This window comes from Haliotis cracherodii, unplaced genomic scaffold, assembly GCF_022045235.1.
Source record: "Haliotis cracherodii isolate W230 unplaced genomic scaffold, xgHalCrac1.p SCAF_32, whole genome shotgun sequence".
Classification (NCBI taxonomy): domain Eukaryota; kingdom Metazoa; phylum Mollusca; class Gastropoda; order Lepetellida; family Haliotidae; genus Haliotis; species Haliotis cracherodii.
Genome location: NW_027266289.1, coordinates 2214078 through 2230169, shown reverse-complemented (window position 1 = coordinate 2230169; position 16092 = coordinate 2214078). Strand labels below are relative to the sequence as shown.

The 16092-nt window shown below is 39.2% G+C and overlaps 1 protein-coding gene across 1 annotated transcript; it reads right to left on the bottom strand.

The window, feature by feature from the left end:
• Positions 1 to 1126: 1126 nt before the first annotated feature.
• LOC139477259 (scavenger receptor class F member 2-like) lies at positions 1127 to 14120 on the bottom strand. Its single transcript, XM_071259810.1, has 4 exons — positions 14069 to 14120; positions 5203 to 6216; positions 4968 to 5091; positions 1127 to 1454 (listed from the first exon to the last, which is right to left on the bottom strand). Exons 1-4 carry the CDS (start codon positions 14118 to 14120, stop codon positions 1127 to 1129), a joined length of 1518 nt encoding a protein of 505 aa, XP_071115911.1.
• Between the last annotated feature and the right edge of the window lie 1972 nt (positions 14121 to 16092).

Here is a 16092-nt window from a genome sequence, read left to right as displayed (position 1 = left end):
TTCTCTAGATTAAATTATGTTGACATTCATTAGCATGTTTTATGATGTTATTCGCTAGCCAACATCATGCTGACATTCACCACTATGGATTATGATGACATTCACCAGACTGCATTATCATTAAACTCACTAGCCATTAGTAGTCCATAGAAAAACAATAGTCACTCTTGATGCTGTCTATGAATCGTCTGTTTAAAATAGAAAACTGTAAATCCTGTACAAGTCAAACGAGAGGTTAACTGTTGAGATGTTGTCATCCCTGGAACTTCAAAAACTAACAAACAAATGTAGCAATTAGAAAAATAAAACAAATAAATCCATTCTGTAACGTGTTTGGCACATAGCGACGACAATCAGTGGTGTAAAAATGCAAAGGATAAAACATGTCACATAATTGTCGTGACAAATCATCAGTCAGCACCAGCAGACGAGGTACTCACGTGGTCATATCAATAGCGTTATACAACTACTCATACCCGGAAATAATTATTAATATCAACGGCGAGGCAAAGTATACACAAAAGGAAACTGTTTTGGAAAACGTTCATCCCGAGGCGTGGAGACTGTAGTATATCAAGCAGGTTGCGACTGTAGCTAGCACGTGACCTTTACAGTGTAAAGATCAATAGACAAAGTCATCTTTGCAGCCACAGGCCGGATTGACTCTTCTTGTCAGTGACAATCAGTAATTAGGACTACAGGGGCTTGTATAGGGTATAGGAGGGAGGAGTTTGATGAACAATACCCAAAACGTCTGTCTAATGTTGATATATATGTTGATAATTATTGCATTTTGCTCAAGAAATGAAATGTCAAATAACAGTTTTAACAAAGTAACTGAACCAGCAAAGTAAAATGAAAATCATGACACGTAATTTTTCAGATTTTTCAAAAGGATTGACAGTATGATAAAATCAAACATTTCTTACTTGAAACATGGAACGCCCTTCTATATTGAACTGCTTCAAATAATCATGAGGAATAAATTATGATTGAGAGTTGTTTCTATACATGTTTGTTTTTTTCTATGTTGGGTTTTTGTCCAATTTTGATTAATTACTTCAGCTTTAACTTGATACCAAAATGCAAATCCGTTGTAAACTGAGCATGTAGTGGTTACATTGTATCACTCCTCGGTTGGAGGTTCATAGTTCACTACCGTTTCCGGAACATCAACAACAACCGGTCGCACGAGGTGAGTGTACGTGTTATCGTCAACACCTGGCTCCTCGGACGTAGCAGCATCATTGTCTGCACTATCGCAGTCTGGTGCAAAGCAATCAGGCAGAACAGGCATGACAGGGGCAGCTCCATTTACTGATTCGTCTCCTCTTATCCCTGGCACCTCACACACGATGTCAACATCTTCGTCTCTGATTTCACAGTAGTCTGGGGGTACCTGGACCTCATGACGTGGTGCTTCATGTGGAACTATTCCCTGTATTGTCTGCTGTCTGTGAAAGAGAACATATGCATAAGTTTGTTAGTATGTTTGCTGTTTAACGCCTTGGCCTTTCTCCGAAGAAACAAGGGATGCTTTGAGTTCACTATGCACCTCAGTTATATCTACATTTGTATAAACTGTACAACATGTAAGTGTCCAAGATACGGAAACAGGTAGTATCAAAACTACCAGAATTCTGTCTTTAGGGACACAAAACATCTTCCTGGCCGTGGGTGGTGCTTGTTTTACCAACGTCGATGTTGTAAGACATCCGGACTGTTAAGGGTATGGTATTGACATATATAGGATCATAAACAGAAACAATCGGGGATTCGAACAAACTAATTCCGGATCCTGATTCAACAACTGTGATAGTCAGACTTAGAACAATTTATCCATTGCAATATAGACTATATAATCAAAACGTAAATGTCAGTTTGCAATAGATACAAAGATGATGCTGGTCATTATGGAAACACCCAGATGATGCTGACAAACTAAGGCAAACCTGGGATTCGAACCGAGTTGCGGCGCCTCGAACGACTAGGGTACACAATGTCATGCCTAGCGAGATGTTACCAGGAAGTTATAACGCCATGACCATAAGCAGTATCAATATCACTAAGAAATTATAATGTTATGAATATGCACAGTAGCTATAACACTAGAAAGAATGTATCCATCAATATATACAGTTCCTGCATCACCAGGAAGCTATAACATCATGAATATGTACAGTAGCTATAATACTAGATGCTATAACGTCGTGACCATATACAGTTCCTATATCACCAGGACGTAAATATATACAATAGCTATAGCACCAGGAAGCTATGACGCAATGACAATATACAGTACCTATATCACCAGGAAACTGTAACGTCATGAATATATAATGTGATAAATATATACAGTAGCTATATCACTAAGAAGTTATCACATTGTACATATATAAATAAGCTATAACACCGGGAAGATTTTATATTATAAATATATACAGTTCCTGTATCACCAGAAAGCTATAACGTCATGAGTATGTCCGTCGCTACACCACCATGTATACAATAGCTATATCAACGGGAAATAATAACGTTCCTATATCACCAGCAAACTATAACGTCATCAATATATACCTTACCAATATGGCCAGAAAGTTATAACGTTGTGAATACATACAGTAGCTATAACACTATGAAGAATTTCTCCATCAATATATACAGTTCCTATATCACCAGGAAGCTATGTAATATTACATCAGGAGGCTATAACATCGTAAATATATACACTTACTATATAATGATCACCAGGAATGTTAAACGTCGTCACTTTATACACTATATATATCACTAAGAAGGTATCACGTCATGAATATATACAGAAGGTATATCACCAGAAACCTAGAATGTTGTGAATATATACAGCAGCTATAACACCAGGAAGTTATAACGTTAAGAATATATGCAGTATGTATAGCACCAGGGAGCTATAACGTTATGAATATATAGAGTAGGTGTATCACGAGGAAGCTATAACGTCATGAATATTTACAGTAGCTATATCACAAGGAAGCTATAAAGTCATGAATAAATACAGTAGCTATATCACCTGGAAGCTATTACGTCATGAATATTTACAGTAGCTATATCACAAGGAAGCTATAACGTCATGAATATATACAGTAACTGTATCACCAGGAAGCTATAACATCATGAATATATACAGTAACTGTATCACCAGGAAGCTATAACGTCATGAATATATACAGTAACTGTATCACCAGGAAGCTATAACGTCATGAATATATACAGTAGGTGTATCACCAGGAAGCTATTACGTTATGAATATTTACAGTAGCTATATCACAAGGAAGCTATAAAGTCATGAATATATACAGTAGATGTCACCAGGAGCTATAATGTCATGAATATATACAGTAACTGTATCACTTGGAAGCTATTACGTCATGAATATTTACATTAGCTATATCACAAGGAAGCTATAACGTCATGAATATATACTGTAGGTGTATCACCAGGAAGCTATAACGTCATGAATATATACAGTAACTGTATCACCAGGAAGCTATAACGTCATGAATATAAACAGTAGCTATATCACCAGGAAGCTATTACGTCATGAATATTTACAGTAGCTATATCACCAGGAAGCTATAACGTCATGAATATATACAGTAGCTATATCACCTGAAAGCTATTAAGTCATGAATATTTACAGTAGCTATATCACCAGGAAGCTATAACGTCATGAATATATACAGTATGTGTATCACCAGAAGCTATAATGTCATGAATATATACAGTAACTGTATCACTTGGAAGCTATTACGTCATGAATATTTACATTAGCTATATCACAAGGAAGCTATAACGTCATGAATATATACTGTAGGTGTATCACCAGGAATCTATAACGTCATGAATATATACAGTAACTGTATCACCAGGAAGCTATACATTCATGAATATATACAGTAGGTGTATCACCAGGAAGCTATAACGTCATGAATATATACAGTAGCTGAATTGCCAGGTGGATACAACGTCGGGAATATGAAAAGTAGCTTTTCAATCGGGGGGCTATAACGTCATGAACATAGAACATAGCTATATCACCAGAAAAGGTATAACGTCTTGAAAATATTAAGTAAATGCATCACCAGGAACCTTTTACATTATGAATATATAGAGTAGCTCTATCACCATGAAGATATAACGTCATGAATATAGTCAGAATATTTTGCATCGTGAAGATATAATGTCATGAATATATACAGTAGCTCTGTCACCATGAAGATATAACGTCATGACTATAATCAGAAGATTTTGCATCGTGGAGATATAATGTCATGAATATATACAGTAGCTCTGTCACCATGAAGATATAACGTCATGAAATATACAGTAACTGTTTCAAAAAGAATCTATAACGTCATGGATATATACAGTAGCTGTATCACCAGGAAGCTATGACGTCATGAATATATAGAGTACCTCTATCACTAGGAAGCCATAACGTCATAAATAAATACACTTTCTGTATCACCAGGAAGCCATAACGTCATATATATTTACAGTAGCTGTATCACAAGGAATTTATAACGTCATAAATATATACAGTAGCAGTATCCCCAGGGAGCTATAGCGTCTTGAACATATAAAGTAATTGCATCACCAGGAAGCTATAACGTCATGAATATATACAGTACGTATATTACCAGGAAGCTAAAACGTCATAAATATATACATCAGCTGTATCACAAGTAAGCTGTAACACCATTATTATACAGTAGCTCTATTACCATGAAGCAATATCATATTTGCTCATACAAAAGAAAACATCTAAGACGACTTTAGATGAAGCCCTTAAAATCCATTCTCTTGTGTGGCCATTATATCACTGTAACACTTACCCCTGTTGACGACCCATACATATCTACTAACACCGCGTGTTACTGTCCGTGTGAGCAAGGATACAGAAAAGGTATACTGTGAATATCACTCACCTTAGCATCCTAACACGCCCGCGGCAACAGATCGTCACTGACACCACGCTGCCAACCACCAAAAACAATAGCGATGTCTGTAGGGTAGCTAGTTGTATGCCACTGTGTCTTCTACTGGTATCCTCTGTAAGTTTTAAGAAAATGGTTTTATTGGAGTTTGATATAGCTTAATAACTAAACTGATTACAGATTTAAGGCACTCGTAAAACAGGAAGCATTGTAGTACTATAGTTACCTTGGTTGCAATGTTCCACTCTCAGACATTCCGCTATAGAACAGTTGAACGTGCAGGTAGAATCACACGTTTGTCCAGTCAGGTGGCAGCCTTTGGTGCAGGTACCAGTCTTCTGATCACAGACACCATCAAGACAAACTTCACACGTGTGCTGGCAGAGTCCACCATAGAAGCCACGTGTACATCCGTCTGTACACTTCCTGCTGTCCGAGTGACACATGTTGTGAAGGCAGTTGACAGGGCAGGGTTTACACTCTCTGCTGAAATGTCCAGGTACACAACCATCTACACAGTCACCTGTAGACTTGCATCGTCTGTTTACACAGTTAAGGCTGCATGGGGAAGAGCACTGTGGACCAAACCATCCTTTTTGACATCCATGGATGCAATCTCCACTCGCCCTGAGACAGACACGTAAATCAGCCTTTGGTGAAAGGAGAATGTTGTCAGTAGAACTGGCGGTGCTAGTAGAAATGTTGGGGTTTGGTCGACACTTTTCACTGCACTTCTTGTTGCAGAAAGTGCCATACAATCCAGGAAGACAGCCCTCTGCGCATCCATGTTCACAGGAGCCTAGGCAGTGATCACAGGAATACGCACAGTTCGAACCAAAGTATTCAGGTCGGCACTCTTTGCACAATCCTCTCATCCTGTTGCAGGACTTACATCTACTTGAACACGTCTTACAGTCAGTCCCGTAGTAGGAGTCTACACATCCAGACACACAGGAGGAGCCCAGCTGACAATATCCTCCATCACACTCACCTGGACATGCTGTACAGCCACCTCCTGGACTGCCACATGGTACGGTGCACTTTGAGCCTTGATATCCGGAGACACACCCCTTAATGCAAGCACCTGTGCCGGAGCTTGACAACTTGCATACCCGATTTCTACAGTTCTTGCTGCACACTGACATGCACCTCTGATCAAAATACCCAGGGTCACAGTCTGTGAGGCAACGTCCTGTACTGTCACAGTCGGAACAGTGATGGCTGTCCTTGCACTGATCGCCTAGAAATGATTGTAAAATAATATTATTTCTATATATTTGACATGTTAGCAAACATACTGTTATGTGACACTTTAATACACACATCATACATATTTTGAAGTGAAACATAACATACGACATGCCAACAGAAGAAATGATGCTTTAAGGGCTGATATATCCTAGGTGTAGCAATAACATTCAAAGTTCGTAGGTGTATACAGGTGTAGGTGTACACAGGTGTTGAACTACAATTCACTGTACACAGATGTATCCTAACATTCAGAGTGCGTAGGTGTAGCAAAAACATTCAAAGTACGTAGGTGTAGCAATAACATTCAAAGTGCGTAGGTGTAGCAATAACATTCAAAGTGCGTAGGTGTAGCAATAACATTCAAAGTACGTAGGTGTAGCAATAACATTCAAAGTACGTAGGTGTAGCAATAACATTCAAAGTGCGTAGGTGTAGCAATAACATTCAAAGTACGTAGGTGTAGCAATTACATTCAAAGTACGTAGGTGTAGCAATACCATTCAAAGTACGTAGGTGTAGCAATAACATTCAAAATACGTACGTGTAGCAATAACATTCAAAGTACGTAGGTGTAGCACTAACATTCAAAGTGCGTAGGTGTAGCAATACCATTCAAAGTACGTAGGTGTAGCAATACCATTCACTGTACACAGTTGTAGCAACACCATCAATTGTACACGTGTGTAGCAATACCATTCACTATACACAGGTGTAGCAGGCGTAGCAATAACATTCACTATGCAAAGGTGTTGCAATACCATTCACTGTACACAGGTGTAGCAAAACCATTCACTATAGCGGGTTTAGAAGTACCATTCCCTGTACACAGGTGTAGCAATACCATTCACTGTACACAGGTGTAGCAACACCATTCACTGTACACAGGTGTAGCAATACCATTCATTGTACACAGGTGTAGCAACACCATTCACTGTACACAGGTGTAGCAATACCATTCACTGTACACATGTGTAGCAATACCATTCACTGTACACATGTGTAGCAACACCATTCACTGTACACAGGTGTAGCAATACCATTCACTGTACACATGTGTAGCAACACCATCAACTGTACACATGTGTAGCAATACCATTCACTATACACAGGTGTAGCAGGCGTAGCAATACCATTCACTATACATAGGTGTAGCAATACAATTCACATGTGAAGCAACACCATTCACTGTACACATGTGTAGCAATACCATTCACTATACAGAGGTGTAGCAGTACCATTATCTGTACTCAGGTGTAGCAACACCCTTCACTGTACACAGGTGTAGCAATACCATTTACTGTATACAGGTGTAACAATACCATTCACTGTACACAGGTGTGGCAATACCTTTCACTGTACACAGGTGAAGTAATACCATTCACTGTACACATGTGTAACAATACCATTCATTGTACACGGGTGTAGCATTACCTTTCACTGTACACAGGTGAAGTAATACCATTCACTATACATAGGTGTAGCAATACCATTCACATGTGAAGCAATACCAATCAATGTGCACAGGTGTAGCAATACCATACACTGTACACAAGTGTAGCAATGCCATTTGCTGTACACAGGTGCAGCAATACAATTCACTCTACACAGGTGTAGCAATACCATTTACTGTACACAGGTGTAGCAATACCATTCACTGTTTGCAGATGTAGCAGTACCATTCACTGCAGACAGGTGTAGCAATACCATTCACTGTACATAGGTATAGCAATACCATTCACTGTACACATGTGTAGGAATACCTTTCACTGTACACAGGTGTAGCAATATCATTCACTGTACACATGTGTAGCAAAACCATTTACTGTACACAGGTGTAGCAATACCATTTACTGTACACAGGTATAGCAATACCATTCACTGTACACAGGTGTAGCAATAGTATTTAATGTACACAGGTGCAGCATTACCATTCAATGTACACAGGTGCAGCAATACCATTCACAGTACACAGGTTAAGCAATACAATTTACTGTACACATGTGTAGCAACACCATCAACTGTACACATGTGTAGCAATACCATTCACTGTACACAGGTGTAGCAATACCTTTCAATCTACACAGATGTAGCAATACCATTTACTTGAAACATGCATAGCAATACCATTCACTGTACACATGTGAAGCAATACCATTGACCGTACACAGGTGTAGTAATACCATTCGCTGTACACAGGTGCAGCAATACCGTTCACTGTATACAGGTGTAGCAATACCATAAACTGTAGAAAGGTGTAGCAATACCATTCACTGTAAATAGGTGCAGCAATACAATTCACTGTACATAGTTGCAGCAATACAATTTAGTGTACACAGGTGTAGCAACACCATTCACCGTACACAGGTGTAGCAATACCATCACTGTATACAGGTGTAGCAATACAATTTAGTGTACACAAGTGTAGCAATACCATTCACCGTACACAGGTGTAGCAATACCATTCACTGTACACAGGTGTAGCAATACCTTTCACTGTACACTGGTGTAGCAATACCATTCACTGTACACGGGTGTAGCAATACCTTTCACTGTACACAGGTGAAGTAATACCATTTACTCTACACAGTTGTAGCAACACCATTCATTGTACACAGGTGTAGCTGGTGTAGCAATACCGTTCACTGTACACAGGTGTAGTAATACCATTCACTGTACAATGGCATAGCGATACAAATTTAATCTACACAGGTGCAGCAACTCATTCACTGTACACAGGTGTAGCAATACCATTCAATGTACACAGGTGTAGCCATACCGTTCACTGTGCACAGGTGTAGCAATAAAATTCACTTTACAATGGCGTAGCAATGCAATTTAAACTACACAGGTGCAGCAACTCATTCACTGTACACAGGTGTAGCAATACCATTCAATGTACACAGGTGTATCCATACCGTTAACTGTACACAGGTGTAGCAATACCATTCACTTTACAATGGCGTAGCAATACAAATTTAATCTACACAGGTGCAGCACCTCATTCACTGTACACAGGTGTAGCAAAACCATTCACTGTACACAGGTGTAGCCATACCGTTCACTCTACACAGGTGTAGCAATACCGTTCACTGAACAGAGGTGTAACAATATCATTCACCTTAAACACGTGTACCAATATCATTCAACGTACACAGATGTAGCAATTCCATTCACTGTACACAGGTGTAGCAACACCATTCACTGTACACAGGTGTAGCAATACCATTCACTGTACACATGTGTAGTAATACCATTCACTGTACACAGGTGTAGCAATACCATTCACTGTACACAGATGTAGCAACACCATTCACTGTACACAGGTGTAGCAATACCATTCACTGTACACAGGTGTAGGAACACCATTCACTGTACACAGGTGAAGTAATACCATTCACTGTACACAGGTGTAGCAATACCATTCATTGTACATGGGTGTAGCATTACCTTCCACTGTACACAGGTGTAGCAATACCATTCACATGTGAAGCAATACCATTCAATGTACACAGGTGTAGCAATACCATACACTGTACACAGGTGTAGCAATGTCATTTGCTGTACACAGGTGCAGCAATACCATTCACTCTACACAGGTGTAGCAATACCATTCACAGTGCACAGGTGTAGCAATACAATTCACTGTTTGCAGATGTAGCAGTACCAATCACTGCAGACAGGTGTAGCAATACCATTCACTGTACACAGGTGTAGCAATACCATTTACTGTACACAGGTGTAGGAATACCATTCACAGTGCACAGGTGTAGCAATACCATTCACTGTACACAGGTGTAGCAATACTATTCAATGTACACAGGTGCAGCATTACATTTCACAGTACACAGGTTAAGCAATACCATTTACAGTACACAGGTGTAGAAATTCCATTTACTGTACACAAGTGCAGCATTACCTTTCACTGTACACAGTTGTAACAGAGACATTCACTGTACACAGACATAGCAATAAAATTCACTGTACAAAGGTGTAGCAACACCATTCACCCTACATAGGTGTAGCAATATCATAAACTGTACACAAATGTAGCAATACCATAAAATGTACACATGTGTCGCTATATTAGTCACTGTACACAGGTGTAGCAATACCATTCACTTTTTACAGGTTTAACAATACCATTCACTGTACACAGGTGTAGCAATGCCGTTCGCTGTACACAGGTGCAGCAATACAATTCACTCTACACAGGTGTACCAATACCATTCACTGTACACAGGTGTAGCCAAACCATTCACTGTTTGCAGATGTAGCAATAGCATTCACCGTATACAGGTGTAGTAATAACATAAATTGTACACATGTGTAGCAACACCATTCACTGTACACAGGTGTAGCAACACCATTCACTGTACACAGGTGTAGCAATACTATTTAATGTACACAGGTGCAGCATTACCATTCACTGTACACAGGTGTAGCAACACCATTCACTGTACACAGGTGTAGCAACACCATTCTCTGTACACAGGTGTAGGAACATCATTCACTGTACACATGTGTAGCAAAACCATTCACTGTTCACATTTGTTGCAATACCATTTACTATACACAGCCGTAGGAAAACCATTCACTGTACACAGGTGTAGCAATGCCGTTCGCTGTACACAGGTGCAGCAATACAATTCACTCTACACAGGTGTACCAATACCATTCACTGTACACAGGTGTAGCCAAACCATTCACTGTTTGCAGATGTAGCAATACCATTCACCGTATACAGGTGTAGTAATAACATACATTGTACACATGTGTAGCAACACCATTCACTGTACACAGGTGTAGCAACACCTTTCACTGTATACAGGTGTAGCAATACCGTTCACTGTATACAGGTGTAGCAATACCATTCACTGTACACAGGCGTAGCAATACCATTCACAGTGCACAGGTGTAGCAATACCATTCAATGTATACAAGTGTACCAATACCATTCACTGTACACAGGTGTTTAAAAACCATTCACTGTACACAGGTGTAGCTACACCATTCACTGTACACAGGTGTAGCAACACCATTCACTGTACACATGTGTAGCAACACCATTCACTGTACAAAGGTGTAGCAATAAAATTCACTGTACACATGTGTAGCAACACCATCAACTGTACACATGTGTAGCAATACCATTCACTATACCCAGGTGTAGCAGGCGTAGCAATACCATTCACTATGCAAAGGTGTAGCAATACCATTCATTGTACATAGGTGTAGCAATACCGTTCACTTTACATAGGTGTAGCAATACCATTCATATTACACAGGCGTAGCAATACCATTTACTGTACAAAGATGTAGCAATACAATTCACTGTACATAGGTGTAGGAAAACTATTTACTGTACACAGGTGCAGCATTACCATTCAGTGTACACAGGTGTAGGAATACCATTCAATGTTCACATTTGTAGCAATACCATTCACTATACACAGTCGTAGGAAAACCATTCACTGTACACAGTTGTTGAAGTACCAGTCACTATAAAAATCTGTAGCAATCCCATTTACTGTACACAGGTGTAGCAATACCACTCACTGTACACAGGTGTAGCAATACCGTTCATTGTACACAGGTGTAGCAATAACATTCACTATACACAGGTGTAGCAATACCATTCAGAGAACTTGAATGTAGCAATATCTTTCACTGCATACAGGTGTAGCAATACCGTTCACTGTATACAGGTGTAGCAATACCATTCACTGTACACCGGTTTACCAATACCATTCACAGTACAGAGGTGTAGCAATACCATTCAATGTACACAAGTGTACCAATACCATTCACTGTACACAGGTGTTTAAGAACCATTCACTGTGACATAGGTGTAGTAATACCATTCACTGTACATAGGTGTAGCAATATCATTTACTGTACACAGGTGTAGTATTAAAATTCACTGTACACAGGTGTATCAATACCATTCACTGTACACAGGTGTAGCAATACCATTCACTATTTACAGGTGTAGCAATACAGTTCATTGTACACAGGTGTAGCAATAACATTCACTGTACACAGGTGTACGAATACCATTCAGAGTACACGAATGTAGCAATACCTTTCACTGTATACAGGTCTAGCAATACAGTTCACTGTATACAGGTGTAGCAATACCATTCACTGTACACAGGTGTAGCAATAACATTCTCTGTACACAGGTGTAGCAATACCATTCAATGTACACAAGTGTAGCTATACCATTCACTGTATACAAGTTTAGCAATACCATTCACTGTACACAGGTGTAGCAATTCCGTTCACTGTACACAGGTGTAGCAATACCGTTCACTGTACACAGGTGTAGCAAATCCATGAACTGTATACAAGTTTAGCAATACCATTCACTGTACACAGGTGTAGCAACACCATTCACTGTACACAGGTGTAGCAATACCTTTCAATCTACACAGGTGTAGCAATACCATTCACTATACACAGGTGTAGCAGGCGTAGCAATACCATTCAATTTGCAAAGGTGTAGCAATACCATTCCCTGTACACAGGTGTAGCAAAACCATTCACTATAGCGGGTTTAGAAGTACCATTCACTGTACACAGGTGTAGCAATTCCGTTCACTGTACACAGGTGAAGTTACACCATTCACTGTACACAGGTGTAGCATTACCTTTCAATCTACACAGGTGTAGGAATACCATTCACTGTACACATGTGTAGCAACACCATCAACTGTACACATGTGTAGCATTACCTTTCAATCTACACAGGTGTAGCAATACCATTTACTTGAAACATGTATAGCAATACCATTCACTTGAAACATGTATAGCAATACCATTCACTGTACACATGTGAAGCAATACCATTTACCGTACACAGGTGTAGAAATACCATTCGCTGTACACAAGTGCAGCAATACCGTTCACTGTATACAGGTATAGCAATACCATAAACTGTAGAGAGGTGTAGCAATACAATTCACTGTAAATAGGTGCAGCAATACAATTCACTGTACATAGTTGCAGCAATACAATTTAGTGTACACAGGTGTAGCAATACCATTCACCGTACACAGGTGTAGCAATACCATTTACTTTACAATGGCGTAGCAATACAAATTTAATCTACACAGGGGCACCAACTCATTCACTGTACACAGGTGTAGCAATACCATTCAATGTACACAGGTGTAGCCATACCGTTCATTGTACACAGGTGTAGCAATACCGTTCACTGTACACAGGTGTAACAATATCATTCACCTTACACACGTGTACCAATATCATTCACTGTACACAGGTGTAGCAATACCATTCATTGTACACAGGTGTATCAATACCATTCACTCTACACAGATGTAGCAATACCATTCACTGTAAACGGACGTAGCATTACCTTTCACTGTACAAAGGTGTAGTAAGACCATTCACAGTACATAGGTGTAGCAATACCATTCACATGTGAAGCAATACCATTCACTGTACACAGGTGTAGCAATACCATACACTGTACACAGGTGTAGCAATGCCATTCGCTGTACACTGGTGCAGCAATACCATTCACTCTACACAGGTGTAGCAATACCATTCAATGTACACAGGTGTAGCAATACCATTCACTGTACATAGGTGTAGCAATACCATTCACTGTACACAGGAGTAGGAATACCATTCACAGTGCACAGGTGTAGCAATACCATTCACTGTACACAGGTGTAGCAATACCATTCATTGTACACAGGTGTAGCAATACCTTTCACTGTACACAGGTGTAGCAATACTGTTCACTGTACAAAGGTGTTGCATATGGCATGGAGTGACAAGTTCAATGCAGAATACACAATCTTTTCTTGTCTTACCTTGTGCAGAAATTATCAAATATGCAAGACACAGAATCAGCCAAACAGTCATCGTTATCCTGAAATGAAATAGATAACAGTAAACGAGTGCCTGGAAAATGTTTCACTTGTGCCCAATCCATTGGATGGTTTTGCAGTATTTACTGTTCAAACTATTAATAGTGTATTGCAGAACTAGTGCACAAGCTGCATGGTCTAAATGCTAACTTCACTTAAGATGCCTAACTTGAATTCTCTCGACAAGGAAGAAGACATCACATGGCTTTATGGGCATTGTTAAAATAACGAACAGTTATCCTGAAACAAACATAGCAAGAAGTTACATGTAAAGATTTAACAGGAGATGACACTCTAATTATCTGGACCGCCTCCGTGGTCTCGTGTAGAGAGTGGAAGGTCCGGGCTTCGATCCCCGGCTGCGTCATACCAAAAGACGTAAAGAAATGATACTTGTTGTTACCCTGTCTGGCGCACGAGATTAAGGGGCTAAAAGAAGAGTCATAGCGACCTAGTGGCATTATGCGTTGTCTGTCGTCTGACAATTGTTAAGTTTCAATACACTCCTCAGCAGTCGGCCTATGAAGTCGCACAGGAGCGGATAATGAGTTTCATTAATTCTGAAAATTTGATTCATTTGTAGAATGGCCTTCACGGTGAAGATATGGAAAATGCCATTTCTGCCTAAATCTCTAAGAATGATTATATTTGTGCGCATCAGCAAAAACATATTTCTAGAAGATATATTGTAACACCTCAGAAATTAAATTTGTTCAAATATATGTATTGATTATTATTCTTTTTGTGACACTAACAATTTTACTCTGATATCTTAAAATCTTCTATTCTGGCGAGTCCATGATCTAATGATGACCCGATCAACATGAAAGGATATATTTATTTGTATAAAGTGACAAAACGCTTTCGATATTCATAAGAAACCTCAGTCCGAAATAGATCCGATTGTCATGAGCATATGCTTATGGATCACGATCAAATAGTGATGACACCAGGTGTTAGCGAAAAGGTGAGCGTATCCTGCTTGAGTGTATCTCAAAAGTTGTGAAATGTAAACAACAAAGACTGGCACCACAGGAATATTGCTTGACATGAAGGGACAGTTAATTATTGGACTACTTAATGGTCATTGAATGATATCAGATCATGCATGTACCCGAAGCTTTGTTAAACTTTTTGTTTTGATACCTTGTTTTGACAGAAATTCCGATACATATGCATAAAGAAACAGATCAGAAAAAGAGGAGCACAACTGGTGCCTTTGGGGATGCCCACTTCTTGTCCAAAAGTTATATAGATGTTATGAATGAGGGGGTCATGTATTGTCCTCTCAGTAAACCTCAGATGGCATTTGCTTTGTTTTTGAGAAACTGCCTCGAACCTCTGTAGATAAATATTAACTGTATCTATGATCACATTGGTTTGTAACAAAAGAACTATCGATCAAGGAATACATTTAACACACACTGTCAGATTCTAGGTATCTACAAAATCATATTATATTCTATCACGTGAAAGAAAAGAAAGATAAATAGATTGAGAATCAAGAGTTTGAATATGTCCATGTTAGATTATATGTTAGTCTAAAGAGTCCACTAACGACTCAAACTCCTCGCTTGTCAGACACTTTAAAACATAAATACAGACCTACAACTGCTTACTTTGAATAAATTTCGACATTAAAGCTTAATACTGAGGTAAGACCTACAGTTTAGGTTTGGGTTTGACAGACATGAAACTTATATACATACCACTCGAGAAGAAATGTTCACACAGTGCTGTGGAGGTCACGACTAATGTAAGTCTTCACGTATCGCCAACAAATCAAACTGTTTGATTTCAGACCACAGGGCAAGGGGCGAAACAGAAACCAGCCAACGAATTTCAAATATGTTTGAGGAAATCTTTTTTTGTAAACATTGCCCTTAAAAGGCATTTTTGACTGGAGCAGGCTATGCTCTTACTCTGTTTTCATTTTCCTGCTGATGTTGAACTGTTAGAGTCATGCA